General features: G+C 41.2%; 1 protein-coding gene across 1 annotated transcript; it reads left to right on the forward strand.

Moving 5' to 3' along the window:
* The first annotated feature begins 5,205 nt into the window (after positions 1–5,205).
* On the forward strand, positions 5,206–27,365 carry LOC139710360 (U4/U6 small nuclear ribonucleoprotein Prp31-like). The gene is made up of 12 exons (XM_071622283.1): positions 5,206–5,260; positions 14,748–14,959; positions 16,282–16,339; positions 17,268–17,351; positions 17,836–17,933; positions 18,741–18,899; positions 19,468–19,585; positions 20,843–21,000; positions 23,327–23,544; positions 24,727–24,928; positions 25,770–25,868; positions 26,749–27,365. The coding sequence occupies exons 2-12, from the start codon at positions 14,780–14,782 to the stop codon at positions 26,863–26,865; spliced, it is 1,491 nt and encodes a 496-aa protein (XP_071478384.1). The 5' UTR covers positions 5,206–5,260; positions 14,748–14,779; the 3' UTR covers positions 26,866–27,365.

Here is a 27,365-nt window from a genome sequence, read left to right on the forward strand (position 1 = left end):
TAACAATGAAAATAAAATCACATTCAATATCCACCATCACAAAAGCAAACACTCAGTCATAAACGAACAAACACCACCAGCCATACTAGCCTGCAATCTAGGTAGAGCAGCCACCATCCCCACCGGCAGAAATTCCACAAATTTTAACATGGAGCTGTCGATACCCGATTTATGTACTGCACGATGTGAAATTATGAAAATCACTTGGACTTCCCCTTTAACAATGTTCAACACTATATATCCGCTTTCATGTTTGTTTGTTTGTTTTTTCGGGTGCACGTCACGAGACCGACACCCACGAGTCATACAGCCCATGAGTTCGACACTAAGCTAACAAGGCCCACGAGACCGACACATTAAGCGCCGTGTTGTATCTGTCGAACTCGTAGGCTGTTGTCGAGCTAATGGGCTTTATTTGCCTAGTGTCGAACTCATGGGTTAATAATTGTATGACTCGTGAGCTGTATGACTCAGGGACCTGTTTTCGATGTCGAACTCGTGGGCTGTATGACTTGTGGGTGTCGGTCTCGTGGGATGAATAAGTCAGTGGCATCGACAAAGAAGCTATATTGGGTGCATTTTAGCTTCATATAAGATTCTCGACCTTGACAACATTTTAAATAGGGGATAACGTAACTGTATGGATAACTAATTAAAACCATGACAACAACAGACAAGATCCTCAATAAAGGGTGCAGTTTGACCTGATATCAACAAACGAATTAACGAATTGAAGGACATAGTCAAACACTGACAGAAAGAGTTTCGCTCGACGTTTGGAACTCTTAATCACATCAACTGTTGTGTCTCATTGTCAATCTCGCTCTTCTGTCAATCAATCTGTATCTCTCCTTCTCTCTCCTTCTTTCTATTCACATCTAGTTAATTATTTACCCACTTATTCACGTTAATTTATCCAATTATCTATCGTAAACCAAATTATTCATCTCTTACACTTTTCTCTGTGCGCAGTACATGTCATGACAATACATGCGTATAATACTTATATCGTAGAGATGTTTGCCATTGTCTCACTGAAGTTGCACTTCCATACTTGCAGTTGCTACGGCAACGACCAGATAACAGCCATCGATCACTGCAAGGATAGACGTGATTGTCGTATAGTAAAGCTTAAGTGATTACACAACGTATGGTTACTTTGCTCTCTCCCTGCTTTTCTGCTCGGATGATACCGAATTGAAGGTTCATTCATCCGAAAAAGAAATAAAGTTCGTTATTCCAAAACACACAAATTTCGTATGCCTATCAAAAAATGTTCGTTTCATTCATGAAATCAAAATACTGTGCGTATGAACGAAATTTCGAAACAACGAAGTATAATCCATTTTCGAATAAACGAACCATCGAAATACCCGCCCTTATTTCAATTTCCGATTAACGAACCTTCGGAAAACGAATTTTATTTAATTTTTCAAATTAACAAACCTTCGGAAGAATGAATCGATTTAATTTTCGAATTAACGAACCTTCGGAATAACGACCCTTATTTAATTTCCGGATTAACGAACCTCGTGAATAATAAACTGAAACATTTCGTCTTACCTGGTGGGACGCATACCAGCTGATTTCCCGCCATTTCAGCCAAACCGGGGAAAGCATCAGAAGGCAAGTTTCTTCGCGCACTGACGGGAACGAGTTGAATGCTTTTGCCCTTGGGCGTGACGATGGTGGGACAAAATTGGGCCTGTGATCCGGGAAGCAGCACTGCATGGCGGTCGTTGTTTATTGTCAGTTGGAAAAGAGTAACCAGAAACTAATCAAAGCATTGTCTCACTGAAAATTAATATTGAATGATCCCCTAGATTTTTATTTCAATTGATAACCGCATAGTTTTTGAACAATAACTGTTTTCACACATAAACACAACATGTATATGATCCTTCATAAAGTTGCATTAAACAACATGAATAGAGACATATAGCTTTTGAATAATATCCATACAGACATATACACACATACACACACTCAAAAGAAAAGATCCCAGGTTGCAAATAAAGCATATGCTCAATTACTTGATTATGACGGAGGCCATGGAGAAAAAGAAATGATTCTTTGATATATAGTCGTTAATGGCGTGATGAAATCCGATGTCTGTTCAACGTTTAATTTCTCTCTTTTTCTCTCTCTTCTATTCCAATGCTATCTGAAATGAAATCCAACACTTTATGTTAGTTACTATATCACTATAATAGATTAACACTCAAAGTAATTACTGATTTCACTCACAATTGAAAATGACCAGTATCAGCCACCTCCAGTGGAAACGCCCAAACCTTTCAACCGACAGAGTGAGCTTCATGACAATTCCAGTTTGGGTAAGATGAAACAACAGTTCGAGGTGTTTAAAGTCTCCTCTAAAGAGACACACAAGAGAGCACAAAATACACCTGTGAGAAGTAGAAGACTCAAGGAGATAAACGCCAGCTATCACCGGTTTAACCAAACATACACCAGATATAATTATTCTCCGCCTCCCGCCGGAAATCAAATTGCGTTGACTTCTCTACCGATTGCTCATGTGTATCTGCTGATCTGTTTGATCGTTCATTGATTATGAGTGTGTTATATATGGAGTGATTCGCAATTCCATTCGCTGCCGACCGACCACCGTTGTTTCCTGTTTGTTCAGATTACGAAAGATGAAAGAAATCGGTTGAATTATACAAAAATAAATCGATAAATCTTTTGATTTGTTTGTATTACGTAGCATACAATTTATTCCTGAGTGCTAATCGATAACAATCGTGACTGTTTGATTATGCAGTAAAACCGGTAGATTTGAGTTCCACGTCAACGTTTCCTGTCAAGTCCAAGGGTAGCATTGTACAATTTCAATAGCTCCTAAAATTGAATAGAGAATTACACAATGACATCAAACAGAACTGTTCCGGATTTGTCTATTCTATGACCAATCAGACGAAAGCGTATAGTTGCGGATCCCTCGCTAAAGAAATCGATTGGTATCGTATCTTCCTTTCAAAGATATGCTATCTATCTTGCTGAAAAGACAAAGTCAAGGTCTTGCCACGTTCTAATGATGATTATGCGAAATAAGTAGTTTTCAATTATTAAGATATGGATGTCGATATTTACAGTATGGCGCATTCATCGGAGAAATAAAGCGAAGTGTGGGATTTCTGTAATAAAGAAATTACGAAACCATGTCAAACGTCAATACAGTCACCGTTTCTACCTGGTTTCATAGATGATAACTAACTGAGAATATTGACAAAAAAAAAAAAAAAAAAAACCCACCAGAGTTTATATACTTAAGATTTTTTATTTGAATACCTTTCGGATGAAATTGATTATAATGATTTTCAAACTAACCTGATTTGATGGAGGTATAGTTCTCCAATAATCAAATATTGCACACAATACATTGTATTCAATTTTGTGTTTTAAATAAACATGCATGTGAGTTTAATGTGACTATGCACATGCTGAATGTTATTCATCTATATTTCTGAGGTCAAGCACAGCCTTCGAATAAAATCTATATAGGCCAGACGTCAGTTGTTTCAGAGAATCCACTATACCATCAAAATGGTGTGGCAGTGACGTAACAACTTTGAAATTATGTTATTTAAGTCATTTTGGGTGAGCGTTTTGTTTGTTTTTTTCTCGAGCTTTAAAGCCTACTGGTTTGATCAAGACAGTTTTTGGTTACAATCTCGTATTTTGTTACACTTAGTGATGAAAAAAAAAGCATTGTGCAAGGCATGTGCTTGCATGATTATCGAGCAGTGTATTCATAAACCAACTTCTGTTTTAAAACACCGTAATTTAATATTTGTCGGCCATATAACTGGGGGCTTCCAAAAAAAAAAAGAAAAAAGAAAAGATCATTCGGGTGCACAGCCCACAAGTTATACAGCCCACGAATCATACAGTCCATGAGTCATATAGCCCACAGGCTATTGGGACACTAAAATAAGTGAACAAGGCCCATGAGCTTGACATCAAGTAAAATAGGCCCACGAGCTTTCATACGGTCATCCCTATTGGGTATGGCACCTCCTTGGTCCACCAGATCAACACTTTGTCGTAATATACAGGGGCAAATAAAGCCCACTGGAGCTCGACACTATAGGCAAATACTATGAGTTCGACGCGAGGTAAAAAAGACCCAGTGGGCCTATATATTTACCTATTGTCGAGCTCATGGGCCTTATTTGCCTTGTGGGTCTGGTGGGTCTTTTGTGACGACTCTGCTTCTGCTACAAGATTTTTTAATGATATTTGATTTTCATTCAATAGGCCCTACATAGGCCTATGTATCTTTTTTATCTGTATTTTTTTTATACCATGACAAAATGTGCATTGTTTTTTTTATTACATCATTCGTGCATAAACTTTATATTGTATTAAAAGAAAAACTTTTCTTATCAGATGAATGAAAGACAAATCGACAACTTGTACCGCTTTGAATCATGTTTTCTTTTTTATGATGATGGAAATAAATCGTCACTATAAGCATCTTGTTCACAACGGAAACGAGTATGAACAAAAATAAGCAGATCTCTGTATTCTTCTCACTGTGCTGCTGAATCACATAGGCCTACTCTTGTTTATTGGACCTCTCAATTCTTTTATTTTCTCAATTGAAGCTTAACTTTGTATTGTTTTTTTTCTTTTTTTTTGCCAGTATGCATTCTTTTGTTTATCTGTATCATTTATCTTTTGCAAAGTCGAATGTTTATGTTTATGATGTAATTCCAGATTTATTGTGTGATATGTTTTGTGAAAAGGAAGAATGAAAATAAATGAATTGAAATTGAAAACATACACACAATAAAATATTTTATATTTTACCATTATTTTGGTTTATCATACCATATGTAGGCCCTATCATACAAGAGTGATATAAAATGCTGCATAAGTTCTGCAAGATTGAGTAGAGTTCAGTGTTTTGCGCCCCCCCCCCCCCCCAATGTACACACACACACACACACACATACACACACACACACACAGACACGACACACAAACGTACACAGACCATGTAAACAACGTGTGATTTTCAACTACAAACGGTGTACTCAAGTAGCTACCGCAGCTGCTGCGCTGCACATACTGTACATGACGCACAGCGCCTAGCGCGACACTGCTGCTAGACGCGGCAGCGCCAGCCGCCAAGCAAATCGCTGTGGAATCGTTTGTACTCGTTTGTCTCCAGCCATTACTGACCTCTGAAGTCTGTGTATTTGTGTCTTAAAGTTTGCGATTGCTCCTACATGTAAGTACAATTTCTATTCAGCAGACCGTCAACTGTTAACCATAAACTAGGTTCTATGAGTTTAAATATGTAATGAGAGTAAAAGTGCAGACCCTATGGTTATTTTCGGGTTGATCGCAGCTCGCAGTTACAATGCAAACATGTGTTTCAGTCACACGTAATTAAGTAGGTGGGACTGCACGTTGGGCTGTATTGCTGTGTACCTACTGCAGTGTAGGCATGCGCATGTAGGCCAGGTTTGTAAGTGTAACTCAGCATCCAATGATCCATGTATACAATTTTGTCACTGAATGAATATAATTACATGTAGACCATGTTTTTTATGTTATGATAGTTACCGGTACTGTCTATACATAGAGTGGTCTACTGGGAGTAAGTGGTAAGTTGCAGTGGCGGGATTCCCAATTTATGTCCCGGGTGGTTCAAATCACCAGCAAGAACAACATTTCCATGGGGTGACCTCGTTGGCTTCTCATCAGGGACATCAGAGAGGCTTCTAGTCCAGCTATGCTTGCTTGACAAAATGTTGATACTATAACTAATGATATCGTCTGATACTGTCTGGAGATTAGCTTGATTTAATTACCTTGGTACCACTGACCAGCGTAAAAAGATAAGTGACATTGAACATGTCATGGTAGTCTACATTTGTAACAAACAGAGAAGCAGACTAATGCCTCGGTTAGACATTTGATAATAATGATAATAATAAACCATTTTTATAGAGCGCAAATTACATTCAAGTCTCTAAGCGCTTTTAGAAATGAGAAAAGACAGATTATACATGTGTAAGAACACACAATACAAAGTAGAAAATTACATATCAACTTAAAACACATCATTAAACAATTTACAGAGCAATGGTTACTTTACAAACAAATGAGACTTCAATAAAGACTTGAACTGATCTAATGATGAACATTCTCTGATATCATTGGGGAGCTGAATGATTCCAAAGTTGAGGTATTGAATATTGAAATGATCGTTGACCGTGTAGGTATTATGGTACGGGCCTATAATGTAATACCTAACAACTCACCGAATGGCAGACAGGACGACAGGGCTGAAGTAAGGTACCACCAGCAGGAATGGTAGCCGACCGTATGACAGTAGTGTATGGACTGTAGAAAACACCAGGGCACCAGTAGAGGTGAACAGTGTCCTTGAAATGGGTATTGCACTCCCCGAAATAATATGGACTAACTCCGAATGCACTTTGGGTGTCCGAAGACGACAGTGTCCCATATAAATATGTACAAATGATCCAGCGACAGCGTGGAGTAGCCTCCGGGTGCCGCGGCTAGCACAAGCGAGGGTAGAATCCACCGCTGGAGCGCTGGGTCGAAGAACTGCGAGGTCCCTGATAGAGTCTGCACACCACCGACAGCACGCTAGCAGGACCGATGCAGCGATGTAACGACGCGAATCGCGTTGAATGCAGCTACGTGGAAAATCCCCAGGTTGGAGTGTAGAGCATGAAGAAAGGGCGAGTCGCGATACAAAAAGGAGCGAATGTCGCGAGGTATGAAATCCGAGGAAGTGTAATATTCCGTATGAAATGTAATAATCCGTAAGAAATGACAGTCCACGGCGCGAGGTATCGTGCGCGAGAAAAGACGTGGGAAGTAATATACGGACGTGATAATATGCGGACGTGAGTGACTCCAACGATTAGAACGTGCTCTCAGGATGAAAGCTAATCGTGAAGTGAGGAAGCGTGGAAAATGAAACAGCGTGGTCGGAGAAAACGTGTCACGGACAGGAGCTTTGAGAGTGGTAATTGGCTGGTGAAGGTGTACAGCTCGCCACTAATTGGTAGGTTGTTTCCGTGACAGCAAAACAAGGGGTGTGTTTATGAAAATCCGACTACTGTTGGAATGTGAAATACGCGTACCTCTGCACGATGACAAAGGCGGAGAATGTAGTGCGCACCTGTCATGTGTCGGCGCACAAAGAAAGTTCGCGTGGATGTTGACAAAATACTGGGGTCGCCAGACAGCGTAATTTACAACAGCCAGAATGCCAGACAATATGATACATAGTAGAAAACCGCTACATTTAGCCCCCTTCCAGATCGCTAGTAGAAGGTCAATGAAGTGAAGACTAAAAACAGGCGATCGATATGAATGAAAGGTAAACAAAGTAGTGGTTGAAAATTTCAGGTATCAAAATACATGTATTGAACGTAACGTGCAGGCCAACGTACTTGCCTACCGGTGCGAGTCGTCCGTGTCGGCTGCTGCGGTTGCGTTGGCTGTGTTGGCGTAGGCTGCTGCTGCCGTGGTGTAGTGAGCGGGGCGCTCGGTGTGGTGGCCGGAGTTCTGGCGGGGACGGGTGGGGGTTGCTGGACTGGTGCGGCTTCTAAGAAGGCGGCCTTTAGGCGGTCGATAGTGACGGTCTCTCTCTTACCGTTGATCTCCAGTGTAAAGTGCTTGGGAGATCGACGCAGCACTTTGTATGGTCCAGTGTATGGCGTCTGTAAGGATCGATGTACACCGTCCCGTCTGACAAAAACATGCGTGGAGTTGTGGAGATGTGTAGGGATGTGAGATGTGGTGTTCTGTTTGCGTGAGTGGGCTGGATGTAGAGTGGACATGTACTCACGTAAACGATGGACATAGTTGGCAGGATCATCTAGTGTGGTGGTGGTGGTTGGGATGACCATCTGACCAGGTAGGACTAGAGTCGTGCCATATAACATCTCAGCGGGGGTGCATCCAATATCCTCCTTTATGGTAGACCGTATACCAAGCAGAATGATGGGGAGGAGTTCATACCACTTGTCGCTGTGGTCGTGGGCTTTCAGCGAGGACTTGAGCTGTCGATGAAAACGCTCGACAAGGCCGTTAGCAGCTGGGTGGTATGCTGTGGTGTGAATGTGAGTCGTGCCCAGTGTGTTAGTGAGCTCGTTGAAGAGTGACGACTCAAACTGGCGACCTCGGTCTGTAGTTACAGTAGATGGTACACCGTGCCTGGCTACCCAGTGATGTATGAAGGCTTTGGCGACGGTCTCTGCTGTGATGTCACGGATTGGGATAGCATCTGCCCATCTACTGTACCGGTCTACACATGTGAGGAGGTATTGATATCCACAAGATGGGGGGAGGGGTCCAACGATGTCGATGTGGACATGCTGAAATCGAGCATCTGGAGTAGTGTAAGTGCCCAGTGGAGCCTTGACATGGCGGTGTACCTTGGCTTTTTGACAAGCCACACATGACCTGGCCCACTGGCGTACATCTCGTTGCATGTTAGGCCATACGAAGCGTGATGAGACGAGCTTCTGTGTAGCACGAATTCCTGGGTGGGAGATGTCGTGCAGTGTGTGAAAGACTGTCCTTCTGTGTGACATGGGGACATAAGGACGTTGGATTCCAGTAGAAACGTCGCACCAAATCTCACCAGTACCATCAGGCAGGGGGAGACGCCTGAATGAAAGGGATGGTAACTGCTGAGTTGTCGTCCACTCGTCGTCGTCTTCCTGATCGTTGGCGAGCTGCCGTAGATTGACGACGGAGGACGTATGAAGTGCGTCGACGTGTATGCGTGAAAGTGCGTCGGCTACAGTGTTGTTGTGACCACTAACATGGCGTATGTCAGTAGTGAACTGTGAGATGTAGTCCAAGTGACGTACTTCACGGGGGGAATGACGGTCTGGCTTGGCCTGGAATGCGTAGGTAAGGGGCTTATGGTCCGTGAAAAGGATGAAAGGACGTCCTTCTAGCAGATAGCGAAAGTGCCGCACCGCTAAGTAGGCTGCTAGAAGCTCACGACCAAAAGCACTGTAGCGTGTCTCAGCAGGCTTAAGTTTCTGGGAAAAGAAGGCGATGGGGTACCACTCACCGTGCGAAAACTGCTGCAAAACGCCACCTACAGCCGTATCTGAAGCGTCTACCATAAGACTGGTAGGTAGACCAGATGAAGGATGTGTCAACATGGTGGCGCTGGCAAGAGCTGCTTTCACACGAGTGAAGGAAGTCTCACACTCCGGTGTCCATGGGATGGGCTTGTTGCTGCGTTTGGGGAGATCGCGCAATGCGTTCGTGAGGGGTGTGAGCATTGCAGCAGCACTGGGGATGAATCGTCGGTAGAAATTGACGAGCCCAAGGAAGCGTCGAAGTTGCTTGATGGACGAAGGACGAGGGAAATCGTGAATGACTTTCACCTTCTCGGGTAGTGGACTAATGCCGTGCTGGTCGACGTGGTGACCGAGGAAATCCAGCTCGTTCGCACCGAATACGCACTTGGCTGGGTTGATGACCACTCCGTATTCGGTGAGCCGTGCGAACAGAGTATGGAGGTGACGTGCATGTTCCTCGGGGGACTCGCTGGCGATGAGGAGGTCGTCGATGTAGGCAAAGACGAAAGGCAGGCCTCGGGTAACCTCATCGATGAAACGTTGGAAGGACTGGGCCGCATTCCGCAGACCAAACGGCATGCGAGTGAACTCAAACATCCCAAATGGTGTGGTGATGGCAGTCTTTGGGACGTCGTCTGGGTGAACTGGGATTTGGTGGTATGCACGAACCAAGTCTATCTTAGTGAAGATGGACTTGCCTTGGAGTTGGGCAGTAAAGTCGTGCAGGTGGGGAATTGGGTACTGGTCTGGTATCGTCCTGGCGTTGAGGGCGCGATAATCCCCGCACGGTCGCCAGTCTCCCGGGGTTTTCTTGGGCACCATGTGTAGTGGGGATGACCAGTTGCTGCTGGAGGGACGGATGATACCCAGCTCTAACATGTGTTCAAACTCTGCCTTGGCGATGGTGAGGCGGTCTGCTGCCAAGCGACGTGGTCGGGCTGCCACGGGGGGTCCACGGGTAACTATGTGGTGAGTTACCGAATGTTTCACGGCCTTCTGATCATAGGTAGGGCGAGTGATAGGATACTGTTGGACGATAGTATCATACCTATGATCGTCCGGCCGAGAGAACATCGGACTCACGATGGAGGGAGAGTTGTGGGCGCAGACACCATTGACAGAAAGGTGTGTAGTGGAGTCAATGAGCTTGTGGTGTTTGACATCCACTAACAAACCAAAATGTCGCAAGAAATCTGCCCCGATGATGGGTGTAGGCACATCCGCTATGATGAAAATCCATCGAAAGGTGCGACGGAGGCCAAAATCGAGCGTGAGTGAGCGCTCTCCATAAGTGGTGATAGGAGACTTGTTCACCGCCTGTAGATGAAATGTGGGCGAAGAATTAGTCTTATCAGCCGCTGAAGGAGGAAGGACGCTGACTTCAGCTCCAGTGTCGACTAAAAAACGTGTGCCGTGTTGTCGATCGCAGATGTAGAATAGGCGACTGGCCGTACCACTGCCAGAAGACGGGCTCGTCGCCGCTAGTTTCTGCTGGCTAGCTGGATGCGGTTGCCGACGCGGACGGTGTTTCCGTTGCGAACGGGGTGGTGCTCGCTGAGACCGCCGCTCGTCCTGCTCCAGACGTGTGGCCAGTTCGCACACCTGCTTGGTTAGCAGAAGGACCTGCGCCGTAAGGTTCGCTATGACGTCTGCCGGAGGGCTGGTGGTAGTCATTGTAATAGCGAAGGATGAAGGATGAACGGTGAGGGATGTAGGATGAGAAGCGTGAAGTTGGCCCTAAACTATCACGTCGGGGTCACCAATGTAGGTATTATGGTACGGGCCTATAATGTAATACCTAACAACTCACCGAATGGCAGACAGGACGACAGGGCTGAAGTAAGGTACCACCAGCAGGAATGGTAGCCGACCGTATGACAGTAGTGTATGGACTGTAGAAAACACCAGGGCACCAGTAGAGGTGAACAGTGTCCTTGAAATGGGTATTGCACTCCCCGAAATAATATGGACTAACTCCGAATGCACTTTGGGTGTCCGAAGACGACAGTGTCCCATATAAATATGTACAAATGATCCAGCGACAGCGTGGAGTAGCCTCCGGGTGCCGCGGCTAGCACAAGCGAGGGTAGAATCCACCGCTGGAGCGCTGGGTCGAAGAACTGCGAGGTCCCTGATAGAGTCTGCACACCACCGACAGCACGCTAGCAGGACCGATGCAGCGATGTAACGACGCGAATCGCGTTGAATGCAGCTACGTGGAAAATCCCCAGGTTGGAGTGTAGAGCATGAAGAAAGGGCGAGTCGCGATACAAAAAGGAGCGAATGTCGCGAGGTATGAAATCCGAGGAAGTGTAATATTCCGTATGAAATGTAATAATCCGTAAGAAATGACAGTCCACGGCGCGAGGTATCGTGCGCGAGAAAAGACGTGGGAAGTAATATACGGACGTGATAATATGCGGACGTGAGTGACTCCAACGATTAGAACGTGCTCTCAGGATGAAAGCTAATCGTGAAGTGAGGAAGCGTGGAAAATGAAACAGCGTGGTCGGAGAAAACGTGTCACGGACAGGAGCTTTGAGAGTGGTAATTGGCTGGTGAAGGTGTACAGCTCGCCACTAATTGGTAGGTTGTTTCCGTGACAGCAAAACAAGGGGTGTGTTTATGAAAATCCGACTACTGTTGGAATGTGAAATACGCGTACCTCTGCACGATGACAAAGGCGGAGAATGTAGTGCGCACCTGTCATGTGTCGGCGCACAAAGAAGGTTCGCGTGGATGTTGACAAAATACTGGGGTCGCCAGACAGCGTAATTTACAACAGCCAGAATGCCAGACAATATGATACATAGTAGAAAACCGCTACAACCGTATGACTTATATAGTCGATACATAAACCGGTTTTAACAATTGTTTGGTGCTTGAGCGAAGTTGTCTGGAAGGTTGATATTCTTGGAGGAGCTGTTGCAAATAATGAGGAGCTAACTGATGTTGACATTTATATGCAATTACAAGTAACTTATAAACTAACCTATCTTTGACTGGCAACCAGTGCAACTTGTGTAATATTGAAGAAATAGAGTCATATGTGTGAGTTTGGGTAACCAATCTTGCAGCTGAATTTTGAATTCGCTGTAGTCTACCTAACATTGAATCTGACAAACCATATAACAATCCATTACAATTATCAATTCTACTCATTACAAAAGCATGTATGAGTCGTTCAGTCGCACATTGATCAAGATGGCGTCTAATTGAACCAATTCTATGTAGTCCAAATGACGCTGTACGACATAATACTGTTGATATGATCAATCAAAGTCAGTTGATCATCAAAAAGAACCCCTAAATTGCGTGCACATCTAGTAGGACGAAGAATAAACTCATTGAAAGTTATCGGAGGAAGCAAACTCCTTTTCCTGAAACGTGAACATTTATGAAGCAATTCAGTTTTTTCTTCATTGATTGAGAGGCTGTTTACTGAAGACCAATCAGCTATTGCACGCAAACATTCCTCCAGTTTTGGAATAATCATTGGCCAATCCCCTTGTTTTCCTGTAGCATAGAGTTGAGTATCATCTGCATAGATTGCATGACCAAAACCAAAGTAAGTTATCAAATCTTCCACTGGTGATACATACATAGTGAACAGAATCGGCCCCAACACTGAGCCCTGCGGAACTCCATGTCGAAGCAAGCAGCTGGTCGACGTCTGCCCGTCGATGACGACAGACTGAGAGCGATTAGTGATGTAAGATTCGAGCCACTGAAGTGCTGTGTCACGAAAACCAAATCTGATATGAAGCCGATGGATTAAGGTGTCGTGACATATCGTGTCAAATGCCGCAGAATAATCCAGCATTAAAAGAATAGCTTCTAGACCCTTATTGATAGTAAGAAGAAGATCATTGGACACCCCAAGTAAAGCTGTTTCCACACTGTGATTTCTCCGATACGCAGATTGCATGCTGGCATTCAAGCCGTTTTCCTCGATGTATGACTGTATCTGTAAAGCAACTGCACGTTCAACGGTTTTAGACAGGAACTTCAGATTAGCAATTGGTCTGTAATTTTTCATGTCTTCAGCATCCAGGTTATTATTCTTTAATAGCGGCTTCACATGGGCATGCTTGAAGATATCAGGATAAACACCTTGTTCAAATGACATGTTTATAACCCAAGCTATGATGGGAGCAAGCTCTTCTCTACACTTTTTCACAAGACATGTAGGGATGGGATCAAGTGCGCAGGTTGATGATGGAGAATTGTTGATAATCTTAATGACTTGCTGAACAGACACTGATGAAAAGTTGTCAAAGGTTACGGCACATGTACGCTCGACACGAGGAACATCAAATGATGTTTGCGTAGTCTGGAGCTTATCAACAATACGATTGATTTTCTCAGCAAAAAATTGGGAGAATCTCTGAGCTAGAACATCATTTGAATCACAAGAAGGAAGCACTGTTGTATTCTGCGGGTTGCATAGTTTATCCATCTTCTTGAAAAGATCACGAGTATCACAATCTTTGAACTGGTCAATGTGATACATTGATTTGGCATCGCGCAAGAGATAATTGTATTTATTACGACAATTCTTGAAGTTTTGCGCATCAACCTCAAGCCCAGAAGATCGCTTTTTTCGTTCCAAGTGTCGGAGTTCCTGTTTGACTCTGCGCAGTTCGTCGTTGTACCATGGTGCATTAGGTCGGCATGTTATTTCTCTCGATATGAGAGGGGCATGCACATCTAAAATATGTCTGAGGACAGCATCATACTGGTCTGTAAGCTCGTCAAGATCATTTGCAGGAGCTGTATAAAGTTCGGACTGAAGAATGTCTCTGCGAAATTTATCAATGTTTGTAGCATGTATTTTACGGAACGAAATGTTAAGCATTATGGGATCTGATTTCCTGGTATTAAGACAGCATAATACTGCAGCATGATCTGAAGGCAGATATTCTGTTGTTGACACATCACTGACCAGATCGTCTGAAGCTCGTGACAATATCAAGTCAAGAGTATGTCCAAGTTCATGGGTAGGAACGGACACATGCTGTGTTAAATTGAAGGAATCGATCAATTCAGAGATGAGCCGGTGCAGTCACAGTTGCTGTAGTAAGGAATCCTCTTGCCATAAAAGGTATTGCTTCTCCTTACAGTAGCACAGAGAGAGTCTGAAATCTGAACAATGGGGGTGCTAAGTAAAGTAGTATGAATGGTGTATCAAGCTGTTGTCCAGCAATGAATAGTTTGATGCTTGCTAAGAGGACAAGACAGCACAAAGCCCTCCCTGAAGTGAATGTTCCAGACATAGTCAAGTTGGCTGAGATGGTATGCTTGATGGTATGCTTGACTGACTGAAAGCCTCCTGTGCACAAAAATGGATGCAGCACTTACCCACTCAGCAGTACAGTTTCCATTTTCCATTTCCACATAGATCACCAAAACAGAAACATTTCATGGTCCAAAACTTGTCCTGCTGAATCCTTGACTTTAGAATATAATGCCCTTCAGAAATGATCAGAAGATGAGTCTGAAGTTCAAGAATATTGAAGTGAAAAGTGAGAGAGGGTGGAGAGCTGCTGTTACGCGCTCACCCACTACATCCCTTATTTGATGCATTGTGATGATATGTTACAGTTACTGTTAACTTTCCTATTTCAGACGTGAACTAGCCAGCAAACTGTAGAGGCAAGATGTCTTTGGCTGATGAGCTCCTGGCTGACTTGGAAGAGATCGCAGAGGAGGGCAACATCGACGAAGTCGGTGCCGACCAGGATGAGGATGGCATTGAAGACATCGAGGAAGCTTCCATGGAAGTGGACACGAAAGCGTCGTCGGTCAAAAGCATTGCAAAATTACGAGACAGCCCAGAGGTAATTAGGCATATGGACCACAGCGTTAAGACATGTGACTTCCATGCTAGATGTGATAATACTGATATACATTCTTCATTAATGATTTCTTTGAAAAACAGTGTAAATGGTCTTATTACATGCTCTTACTCTTTTATTGTATTAAATGAGCTTGTTTGCCAATTTGTGGAAACACTTTGTTGTGAGTTCAGAATTATTGTAAGTTGCTAAGAGAAAAATGTGTGCTTAAAAGAGCTTTCAATTGTATCGTATCCATGTTACACTGCTATTTGGCATTTGGGCAATTCCGCAGTTAGGTGGACATGACATGAATAAAAGAAATGTGCCTCTTTATCTTACTCTTTAATTTAGGTGTCAACTAATTCCATGGATGTTCAAAAATCACTAAGGTCTTTCAAATTCAGTAGATTTTTTTTTGTATTAATTGATTTTGCAAGATCTAAAACCATCATTTAAAATGTACATGTGGGACTGGGGATGCTGAAATTCACTTAAATGCAATTACAGTGGGTTGCTTTGAAAATCTTTCCTCAAATTTTTGCTAAAAGGTAAAAGATGAATACATTTAAATACTCCAGAAGTCATGTGACATTTTGTCAATTACAAAAGGGTGAAATGACCTGTGGAATTACTCTGGACAAATGTAACGTTACTAACCATGCATTTGAGGGTCTAGCTAATAAATTATTGGTCGAACTGCTAAAAATATTTGTGTGAACATTTGTCATGATGCAATAATTGAAATTAATGCAACACTTTGTTTGAAGGAACCTGAATTTTTGCACACTTTTTGTTACAAGACATTGATTTTTTTTTTTGTCATGACCTTTTTTCATAACGTTACTAACCAGCCCTTTTAGTTGCCATAGCAATTTTAATATTTATTGGATTGTATTCATTCTTTTCTATATCATAAACCTGGGAAGGATGAACATGTTTTTAACATGATTTTGACGTGGAATGAATAAATGGTGATTTCGTAGTAAAAATGAATATCTAAATTTCCTTAAATGTAACGTAACTAACCGCGGAATAGCCCATTTAGTTTTTCTTTCCCATCACAATTCAGGGCATTATAGCATAATTTCATTTCATTTTATTTTATTCAATTTCATCATAGTAAAATAATCATAATTTTTATGTGAAGAAAAAAAGTATTGAAAAAAAAATATGGGAGGATTACTACTTAGTGTGACAAGCTTTTTGTAATATCTTTGTCAAATGACCTTTTATGAAAGTTACAGTACGTGATCATTAACACAGAGATGCACTCATTCAAACTTGCATTTCTGTGTCATTTGTACTTCTTGTTTCTCGTGCAGTTAAGGAATGTACTCTCACAAATCAAGTATTACCAGGATAACCCAAGAAAAGGAGAAGGTAAAGAAGTAAACTTTGATGTTACTCAAGTTCTTAACTCTTGGTTTTGTGTCATTGCTCTAAAGTGTGGATTTTGTTTGAAAGTTTGAGTCATCAGATATTCACCAGTGAACTGTTCACTGATCACTTTTTTGTTGTGTCTTCAAACACCTCTTCATAGGGTCACAAAAAAAGATTCCAAATGGAGCCAAAATTGAAGTGAAGTGTGTTCAATGTTTTGAAACCAGGACTGATGCTCAAATATGAAATCATGACAATATCTTGTGGCAGATAAGTAGGCAGTGTTTATTGTATGCTATACTAGTATAGACAGAAAGTGCAAAGACTGTCATGCGGATAATAGTAATGACAAGCTCGTATTTTTTTTTTTTTCGTCTTGGAGGTAATGACTGGATTCAAGCGTAAATTCTTTATGTGTTATCAAATTTGGTTTGTGTCTGACGATCTCTGTACATTGTGTTGAGATGTTTTAAAATCAATTTTATTGTTGTTTTTTTTTTTTGTATCTGCTCTCAATACAGAGAAAAGATTTACTGGATAAGATTCAAATTCAGAGGTTCCTTCACTCTCATTTTAATTTGAGGTCCAATGCAGTCTCTTGCAATTTATTTTGTGATAATAATGTGACATATATGTGCGTCATTAGCCTATCATCAAAATTTGTATGTATGTATCACTTATATTAAATACCAGTATTTGTTCTGACATAGCATTGTCATCATATTTGATGTTCTATGGATCCAACAATTTTGTGTTCATATCAAAAAGAAATCTGCACTAATTGTTACATGGCTGTTGAAAGTTATGTTATAATCACTTGAGTAGTGTGAGAAATATATTTTTGTACAGCGTGAAAATATTGTCATCACCATCTTTAATTTCTTGGCAGTGATATATTGTCTCTTACTCTCTGACACTCTCATTGCAGTCATGGGCCCAGTGGAGGCTAACCCAGAGTACCAACTCATTGTCCAGGCCAACAACCTCTCCGTGGAAATTGACAATGAAATCAGTGAGTGTTCTTGAAGATGTTTTTGAAGACCTTTGTTGAGAATGCCCCCCCCCCCATATATATATATATATATATATATATATATATATATATATATGCACTTGAAATGCTATGGCACCACTTTGTCATGGTGCATGTGGTGCATACACACAAACACGGTGCAAAACAAACTAAGAAACTGTCAAAGAAATCGATAAAGAACAAGTTTTTCTGAGTAGCCATCATGTGACAAAATGAAATTAACAGAGGTACTTTTATAAAAACAAATTAAGAATGTTATCAGCAATTTTTCATGCTGAATCGTAATTGTTTTTGTTTGTTTTTTCACACATTTGAATGTTACCACACAACCCAGCCATCAAAGTTTAGCGTTTTTTTTGTTTGTTTGTCTGTTTTTTTCATGAGCCACCACACTATTAACACAATGTCTTCAAGTGCATGTAATTTTCCTATTTGATGTCCTGTCTCTTTTGACTTGAAACAGATGTCATTCACAAGTTTGTACGGGATCACTATCAGAAGAGATTTCCTGAGTTGGATTCACTGGTTCCGAACTCATTTGAGTATCTCGGCACAGTCAAAGTAAGTTGAAATCTATTCTTGTTGTTGTGCTGTTGTGCATTTCCCCCCCCCCTTTTTTTTTTTTAAATTAATCTATTTGTTTCTTCTTTTTTTTCCACAAAGGTCTCCCAAAATTATTCACAGGCATCTACTTATGCAACAGATTGAAGTGATCTAGTGGTTGTTATTGCTTGTATGCAGCTTTGGCTTACCATTTTGATTGAAATTTCAAAATGAAAGGGGCATGGAGTTAACTATTCCATCTTTTCATATGTGAGACATTGAGATTTCAAGACTTTTTCACTCTTTCAGTGGTCGTCATGCAGCAAATTAAAATGATGTTTTCAAGAAAAAGACATTCATCAAAAGATTGAGCATATGAAGTTAAAATTGTAATTTATCTGCACATTTCTCTGCACATGGTGAATGGGTTAACAATTTTGCAGTGTGAATTCAACAACCCGCAAATATGTTTTTGAGCCACTCGGTGCGAAATATTAATCACGCGAGAATATTGACGTTTACAGTATTGTGAATTCAGTGAATGATTTTGTGAGTAAGTGTTGAATTGCCGATTGAGAACCACAGTGACAGAATGAGAAATTGATGTCGTCCCTTTTCAACAGAAAAGTTTGAGATTTCCACCCTGACATAACTTACATTTCATTTCTATTTTGGGAGTTTTAAAAATTTTCAGTGCACTTGCAGTGTTTGTGAAGATAGAAATATTGTAAAATATATGGTGTATACAGTAGTTTTATAAAAGCATGAAAATATTCACAGTGATGTGAAAATTGACCAGTGTTTTCATTCATGACCCCAAATCAGGAACTTGGCAATGACCTGGAGCGGGCCAAGAACAACGAGAAATTGCAGGAGATTTTGACCAATGCGGTCATCATGATTGTTAGTGTGTCAGCTTCCACTACACAAGGCACTGAGCTCACCCCCCAGGAGCTGGCTACTGTGTTTGAGGCTTGTGACATGGTGAGTACCTGGTGTGCTGGCTGTAGCCTTTAGCCTTCATTAATGTTTTCAGTATATAACAGCTCCATGACCCTACATATTACCAGTGTCTCAAATATTGTCTGAAATTTAACCTGTTGAGGACAAGTACCAAGTATATTCGGGCAAGTGTCTATGGGAAATGCGTGTTGTAGCAAAATCAGTCCGTCTTCAACAGGTTAAGCATACAGTCTACAACTGGGCACGTTTATGAGCTGTGTCGTCACGTACATCCATGCAAAAATGTAATGCATGCAAGCCTTAGCTATGTCATATCTACTTAGAGGTCCCATTTGGTATCTTGCAACAAGATACACTGACACTGAAAGTTTTCTTACTTTAAATGGCCATTCTCATATAAGACAATTTTTACCTAATGGGCAACTGTGGAGGATTCTTTCATTACCTTCATGCCAGTAATGTCTCTCTGCAGTGACTCTTTCTTGGTTTGTGGTCCATTGTATTAATCATCACCTTCCATAGTGATATGTAGTATACATTGGAAGTTTAATTATGTATATGTGTCTATTTGTTTTGTTCCCTCCGACAGGCATTTGATTTAAAGCAGGCCAAGACGGACATCTTCACATACGTTGAGTCCAGGATGTCATTCATCTCACCCAACCTGTCAATCATCATAGGGGCGTCGACGGCAGCCAAGCTCATGGGTGAGTTCGATTGGTAGATTTGAATGTATCATTTGGCAGAGAGGGAAAGGAAAAGAGTTTCTTAAGAAGCTTGCTTGGCTGAAATAAACTTGTAGCTGCTTTTTAAGGGAGTTGAATAATTGAATGCATGGAGAACAGAGTCAAATTCAAGTGGTACCGTTGACTCCTGTATAAGGAGGTCCTCGGGACCAGCATTTGTTTTTTTGTTATACAGGTTGGCCCAGAAAGAACAGAACACCTAAGATCTTTAATTTCACCAATATTGTTGCAAATATGTCATTATTTTGCATACTTTTGGAAAGGCCATTCTTTTTCCAATAGAATGATACCAAGTTCTTTAATTTTGGTTAAAGCGTTATGATTTTAGGACCATTTTTGTCAACCCTTGCACTTTTCAAAATGTGAACATTTTGCGCTCTCAGAGATACCAAAATCAGTGACAATTCGGCTTGCCATAGAACAAGTAGAATTCACGATCATGCAATGTGTGGAATGTGGGGCGGACGGTGTGATTATCAGTGTCCGTTATCATTGTGAGTGAGACGACCTGTTGGGCCCAAACACATTAACCAAAATTAAAGAACTTGGTGTCATTCTATTGGAAAAAGAATGGGCTTTCCAATGGTATGCAAAATAATGACATATTTGCAACAATATTGCTGAAATCAAAGATCTTGTGTTCCATTCTTTTTGGGCCACCCTGTATATCAAATCTCGTTATAGCCAAACATTAAAGTTCCAATGAAGTCCTCAGGACCAGTAGTTTTCTTTTCTTTTCTTTTTTTTTTTTAATCAAAATCTCATTATAGCCAAACATTAAAGTTATGATGAAGTCCTCAGGACCAGCAGTTTTTGTTTTGTTTTTGTTTTTTGTTCGTTATATCAAAATCTCATTATAGCCAAACATTAAAGTATAATATGAAGATACATAGATGACAATTTTCGAGCTGAATTTTTACTTTGGTATATTGTTTTGAGTTTCTGATAATTGACACTTGGGGTGATGAGCGGAGTTCCTATGGCAAGGTGTTCAATGCTGTTGGTCCACAAAATTAGAAACTATGCACACCCGCCTTCGTTATTACACATGGTATATGGAGCGCTGTAGTATCTATGGCAGAGGGGTTTTTTATTAGTTGATAGGTGGGGAGAGTATAACATTTGTAATCAATATTTAGAAGCACAATTGTGTAGGCAATGAAAAACCAACAAACAATAATCTCTTCAATGATTCCCCATGACTTATGGCGTCTGTAGGCGTGGCTGGAGGTCTCACCAACCTCTCTAAGATGCCTTCTTGCAATGTGCTGGTCCTTGGGGCTCAGCGGAAGACACTGTCAGGATTCTCCAGCACGGCTGTCCTTCCTCACACTGGCTACATCTACTACAGCGACATTGTCCAGGCCACACCCCCTGTGAGTTCAATTATAGATGTTGATACTTTGGAGGCATTATGTTTTCGGGTTGTCCGTCCGTCCGTACGTACGTCCGTCCGCTTTCGTTTACGCGATAACTTGAGTAATATTGGCTTGAATTCTATCAAACTTGGTCCAAGTATAAAGTATGATGGGGCAATTAGTTGATTAGATTTTGGGTGAAATCCGCCGAAGGTCAAAGGTCAAAGGTCAAGGTCAAATCATGAAATTGTATCCGTTTACGCGATAACTCAAGACTGGATGGAGCAAATTTCACCAAACTTTGTCGGAGGATGATGTATGATAGGACAATTACTTGATTAGTTTTTTAGTGAAATCGGACTGAGGTCAAAGGTCAAAGATCAAGGTTAAATCCTGAAATTTATCTGTTTACGTGATAACTCAAAACTGGATGAAGCAGCTTTCACCAAACTTGGTCCAAGGATGATGTATGATGGGACAATTAGTTGAGTAGATTTTAGTGACATTGGCAAGAGGTCTAACAAAGGTCAAAAGGTCAAGGTCAAATGCTGAAAATGTTGCTATTTCCCCCATATCTATGCAATGCCCTAAGGTATTTTCTTGAAACTCGGTGTAGACATGTACTACTGCATAAAGATTCTCCAGAGTTTCATGTCATAAGGTCAAAAGGTCAAAAGGTCAAAGGTTAGGTGAAAATGTTGTAATATCACTTTTCTCACAAATGGTTCAATGTATCTTCATGGAACTTGGTACATACGCATGTACTGACTGGCAGAGATTATGTAGGGAATTTAGGGGTCATATGTCAATAGTCATGGGGTCAAAGGTCAAGGTCAACTCCTCAATATTTTACTATTTCCCTCATACACTAGTATATGAAATGCTTGCATTATTAGTTTTCTAACTTAATATATACATGCATTACCTAATGGAGATTCTCCAGGAAATTTCCAGCCAAAAGGTCAAAGGTTAAGGGTTAAAGGCCAGGTTTCAATGCCCCCCCCCCCCAAAAAAAAAAAAAAATCTATTTTGTACTGTAATTACACTTTTTCTTTAAATTTCAGATACAGACTGAAAGAAAGACTATGTGTATGTGTGCATATGTGCTAATAACAAGGGTTGTGGCTTCATGTGTTTATTTTCTCATGAAAAGGAGCGTACATAGCTAGTACTCATTTCACAATTATATAAAGTATGAAGTATTCTACTACTGTAAACGTGGAAATTTTCGCGGTACATTAATTTTCGCGGATTTTGCGCTACGTTCGGCTAGCGCGAATTCAAAAACGCGCGAATATATCTTAGCAATTTTCTATGCACATTTTGAACGGCCTGAATTGCATGTGCTTCGTCGATGATACTGCTACGTAGTACAGACATGTTAACGCATATAGCAGTATCATCGCACGCACCGCACGCACCGCACGCACCGAGCCCACGGCCGATTAGTGTGCTACATCTCCCCGACTACAGTAGTAGTACTACAGTACATGTATCGAGTAAAATACATGTACAGTGTACTACGTAGTTGAGCGCTTGTACTCACACTCGCGCCACTCGCTACGTCGCTTTTCATACGCTGGCATCGCTGGATGAAAACAGCGACTGTGTATTAACCCGCTGCGGAGCGCGAATTTAAGAACCCGCGAATATGTTTTCGAGCCGCTCAGCGCGAAAAATTAATCGCGCGAAAATATCGACGTTTACAGTAATATGTATAAATTCTGCAGGGTTTAGACAGCAACCCTCAGATGTAGGCAGCACATGGGAGTATTTTATGTGTTTTTTTGCCTTTTGCTTGAATGTGTATTGGAATGTGCTGATTGTTTCATGTGGAGTACCTATGCTTTGTAACAGTGTTTGAGTTGTCCGTTTTTTCCTTACAAAAGTTGCCAAATTTGAGATAATACTCTTAAATAAACCATAGTGTTGATTTACAATGAGCCTATTTACACAAAATCTGTCAATATTCTTTGCACATGATAATTATCACAATGCAGTCTTTTATCTCACAAATTAATAAAGAGTAGAAGAGCAACCATTCTTCATTCGCTATCCCTATCCTATTATTGAGTGCGGTGGCATAGTGGATAAGACTCCCGACTGCAAATCAGAGGACCCAAGTTCGATTCCCGCCCACTGCTTACGTCCTTGGACAAGATGTTTTTACCCACAATGTCCCTCTCGACCTACGTGTATTAATGGGTACCTGGCAAAGCCAGGGTAATGATAATGGCAGGGCTCTCTGACAGAGCAGTGGCAACACTTATGAGGCTACCCTGGATGAATAAGACCTTATTTGATATACTTATATTACCACTTGGTCTTTCTCTTTTTTCGACAGGAGATGAGGAAGCAGGCAGCGCGTCTGGTGGCTGCCAAGTGCACCCTGGCGGCCCGCATCGACAGCTTCCATGAGAGCCCCATCGGCACCATGGGCCTGAACCTGCGGGCGGAGATCGAGCGCAAGCTGGCCAAGATGCAGGAGCCCCCGCCCCCGAAGCAGATCAAGGCCCTCCCCGCCCCCATCGACCAGCCCCGCAAGAGGAGGGGAGGCAGAAGGTAAATATGAAATGAAAAAAGCAAGAATCTGTTGTTTCTCTGTCTGTAGATTGTGGATTGGAGTAACTCCCACCTTGCTTCAGGCTGCTCAGTAAAAGCAGCCAAGCTAGAGCGATATGCCACTAGTGTTCCTCTCCCTAATTGGCTGATATTAAAGTGATAAGGAAGGCGTCCAGTGTGCTGATGTATTTGCATCTCATTTACAAATGGAAACAGGAACAAGAAAAAAAAAAAGGGTGAGATATTGGCAGTACCATCAACCTTGTTTAAGTCGAGCTTGCAGAAGTCTAATAATCGCCTCTTAAGTCAATGGTCTTTTCAAGTCCTCTTCTCTGTATATTTTATTGACTTTAATCTCTCAAGTCGAATTTTCTCTCTTAAAGGACAAGTTCACCTTCATAGACATGTGGGTTGAGTGAATGCAGCAATATTAGTAGAACACATCAGTGAGAGTTTGAGCAAAATCGGACAATCCGTTAAAAAGTTATGAATTTTTGAAGTTTCTGCTAAATCACGGCTGGATGAAAAGACTACTGTAGCTTGTGATGTCACATGAGTACAACGATATAAAGAAAGAATAAAGAAAATTTAACATATTTCCATTTTTCTCCCATAACAAAAGAACACTCGACTTCTCTCTTTCAGAAGGCAGGGGGAATGATATAACCCTTGACATACGTCAGTAGCAAGTCGAAGAACTGTGCACTTTATTCAGAAAGTAAAGTTTTGTGAAATTCTCTTTTTATTTTCCTTATATAGTTGTATGCATGTGACATCATACACTGTAGTAGTCTTCTCTTCCAGCAGTGACTGCACAGATACTTAAAATATTTGTAACTTTTGAACGGATTGTCCAATTTTCCTCAAACTTTCACTGATGTGTTCTACTAATATTGCTGCATTCTCTCAATCCATATGTATATGAGGGTGGACTTGTCCTTTAAAGTCAAAACTATTTCTTCAATCCAAATAGATTCAACTTAAGCAAGGCTGACTTTACTTCCATCAATTCAGTCATTTGATACTCCTCCTAACTGCAGCTGATTCATATTACAAATCATATATTATACCCAGCAACAGCGCAGAAAACTAATGCATTGATGACTTCAAAGTCTCCTATACTGGTTCAAAAATTGACATTTTGTTCTTGTTGCCTTTTTTGTCTTTTTTTTTTCCATCCAGAGTGCGTAAGATGAAGGAGAAGCTGGGGATGACTGAGATGAGGAAGCAGGCCAACCGGATGAGCTTTGCCGAGATAGAGGAAGACGCCTACCAGGAGGACCTGGGCTTCTCCCTGGGTCAGATCGGGAAGGGCGGAACGGGGCGGGTCAGGGCGGCGCAGGTGGACAACAAAACGCAGGTCAAGATCTCAAAGAGTCTGCAGGTGAGCCCCAGGGCATCACAGGTGTATAGGACTGGTTGGTAGCGAAGTGGGTACTGTAAACATCAATATTTTCGCGTATGCAACTTTTTGCACTAAAGGCTTAAAAACGTGTTTGCGTCTTTTTGAATTCGCGCTGCGCAATTGTCATCCCATTCTGAAATTGTAGAGCATATTGTGAAGATGTTTTGCGGGTTTTAGAATTTGCACTGGCCAGAAGTAGCGCAAAATACACAAAAATTAATGAACCACAAAAATTTCTGCGTTTACAGTATCTCATTGGCTTTGGGACTTGGTGGGGGACCTGGTGGCGACTTGAGTCTCGGAGTGGTAGGGGAAACGTTGAGGAGACCAAAATGATGTGTTGAAAATAGAAGAGAGAGAGAGGGGTAGAGGCAGAAGGAAAAAATGGCAAGAAATGAACAGAAAGTGACAAATTATCAGGCAGAAAGAATGGAAAAGATAGAAGGAAAGAAAGCAGAATATAGAGAGAAAACTCGAGAGTGAGAGGGGGTGATAATTATGTATATGTCTATTTATTCATATATTAATGTATTTATAAGTATGTATTTCATATATTTACTATTATATTTATACATGTACTGAATGATAGAAAATGATGTGTTGGAACAAAAAATTGTAGTGGCCACTGAAATCAAAGAGATATATTTATATGTTCATATCCATATTCATATTCATATTCAAATTAGTATTTGTGTAGATATCAATGCCTATCTATATCTATATCTATGTTCATATTTATAATGAAATACAGAAGAGGTGTGTTGAAACAAAACTTAGAGCTAACAATGAAATCATGTATTCTCTTCCTTATGATGTACAGAGACAGCTGCATAGGCAGCAGGCTCATGGGAATCGATCAACGGTCAGAGGTCGAGAAACGGCGGGCACTGCATCCAGCGTGGCGTTCACACCATTGCAAGTCAGTACATTGTCCTTCTTCTTTGCTAGTGTCTCAAAGTGTGCGCTGTCCTCCAAGAGGCACGTGTGTGTCGAATCTACCTACTGATGTCATAATGCATAATACATTTCAGAGTTTGTTTGTCACATGAATTAAGTTTTTATCGATGAAGATGCTCATGTTGACAATGGTGACAGTAGTTTTGTCTGATGTGGAATTAGCAGAAATATTATTAGCTCTACTAAGAGTAGAAGCAGAACATTTACTGGTAGCTACTGCTTGACAAATTGCCCTATATCGACATAAATAAACAGCGATTATTCATTGTTTCAGTAGTAGCCATCCATGGTAAAAATCAGGGCATACATACTGGAGTACGACTTGAACCAAGGACCTACAAATTGTGAGACAGGTGTCATATCCTCGTAGTAGGCTAATAAACTTGCAGCTTACTGGTAGTTATAATGATAGTTATAGTAATTATTCACAGTGATATAATACTTAATATAATGGAAAGGAGAATGATAACAATGATGATGGCAGCAATAATGATCATGATGAGGTATTTAATTTAATCAACATTATCATCTTTGTGATATACAATATTCACCATTACTCCTTCATCAGGAAGGTTGGGTGGGGCGTATTGACCCATTAGTAGTTCCTATTCCTTATCAGCAAAAGCATCCTTTCTTCAATGGCTTCATGATAATCTTACTTCTGTCCTTTACATACATTTTGCATTCTCTTTGTTTTTGATGGGAAAAAAATACATACTTTCTCGGATTTGTAATATTGACTTTGAATCAAATATTAATAACATTTTATTGTTAAACAAGTACAGTTGAAATGGAAGAGATCATACAAGTAAGCAATGTAATTTCTGTTTGATTCCTGAAAGGGTTTGGAGATCGTCAATCCTCACGCCGCCGAGATGAAGGCCAAAGAGGCAAACAACCGCTACTTCTCAACGATGTCGGGATTCCAGAAGGTCCGGGATGCAGCGGCACCGAAATGAGGAAAATAATGATTGGTTTAGAAAAACTGAGAATGCCCCCCTAAACTCTGGAAGTGAAGAGACTCGGAGCCAAATTGTGGCAGAGAGGAGCAACAGTGTCTTGTAGCAACATCTTGACCACTTTTGAGCAACTGAACGGAAGCGTAGATCAGACCAGAGACCACTTACTGTATACGCCATATATTTAGCGAGTCTAAATTTTTTGCGAATCGGGACTTCCCGACATTTTCGCAAGTGGCTAAATTCGCGATCATGGAGTCCTGTACTGAACAGAGAAATGTATATGCGTACGTCACATTCATGTCGGGATCAGAGTCAATATTTTCACGTGTCATTAATTTCGCAAAATTCGTGAAAATAAAAACCTCACGAAATATTCAGCGCATACAGTATACACTATTTGCAAAGTTGCTAGAATGTGTGGAATATTATAGGAGGGTCACTTTGTCCTTATGTGAAGCTTCTGAACAGGATACTGAAATGTGCTACATGAGTTAAGC

Source organism: Diadema antillarum, unplaced genomic scaffold, assembly GCF_040938485.1.
Source record: "Diadema antillarum isolate AM-2024a unplaced genomic scaffold, OU_Dant_1.0 seq00001523_RagTag, whole genome shotgun sequence".
Classification (NCBI taxonomy): Eukaryota; Metazoa; Echinodermata; class Echinoidea; order Diadematoida; family Diadematidae; genus Diadema; species Diadema antillarum.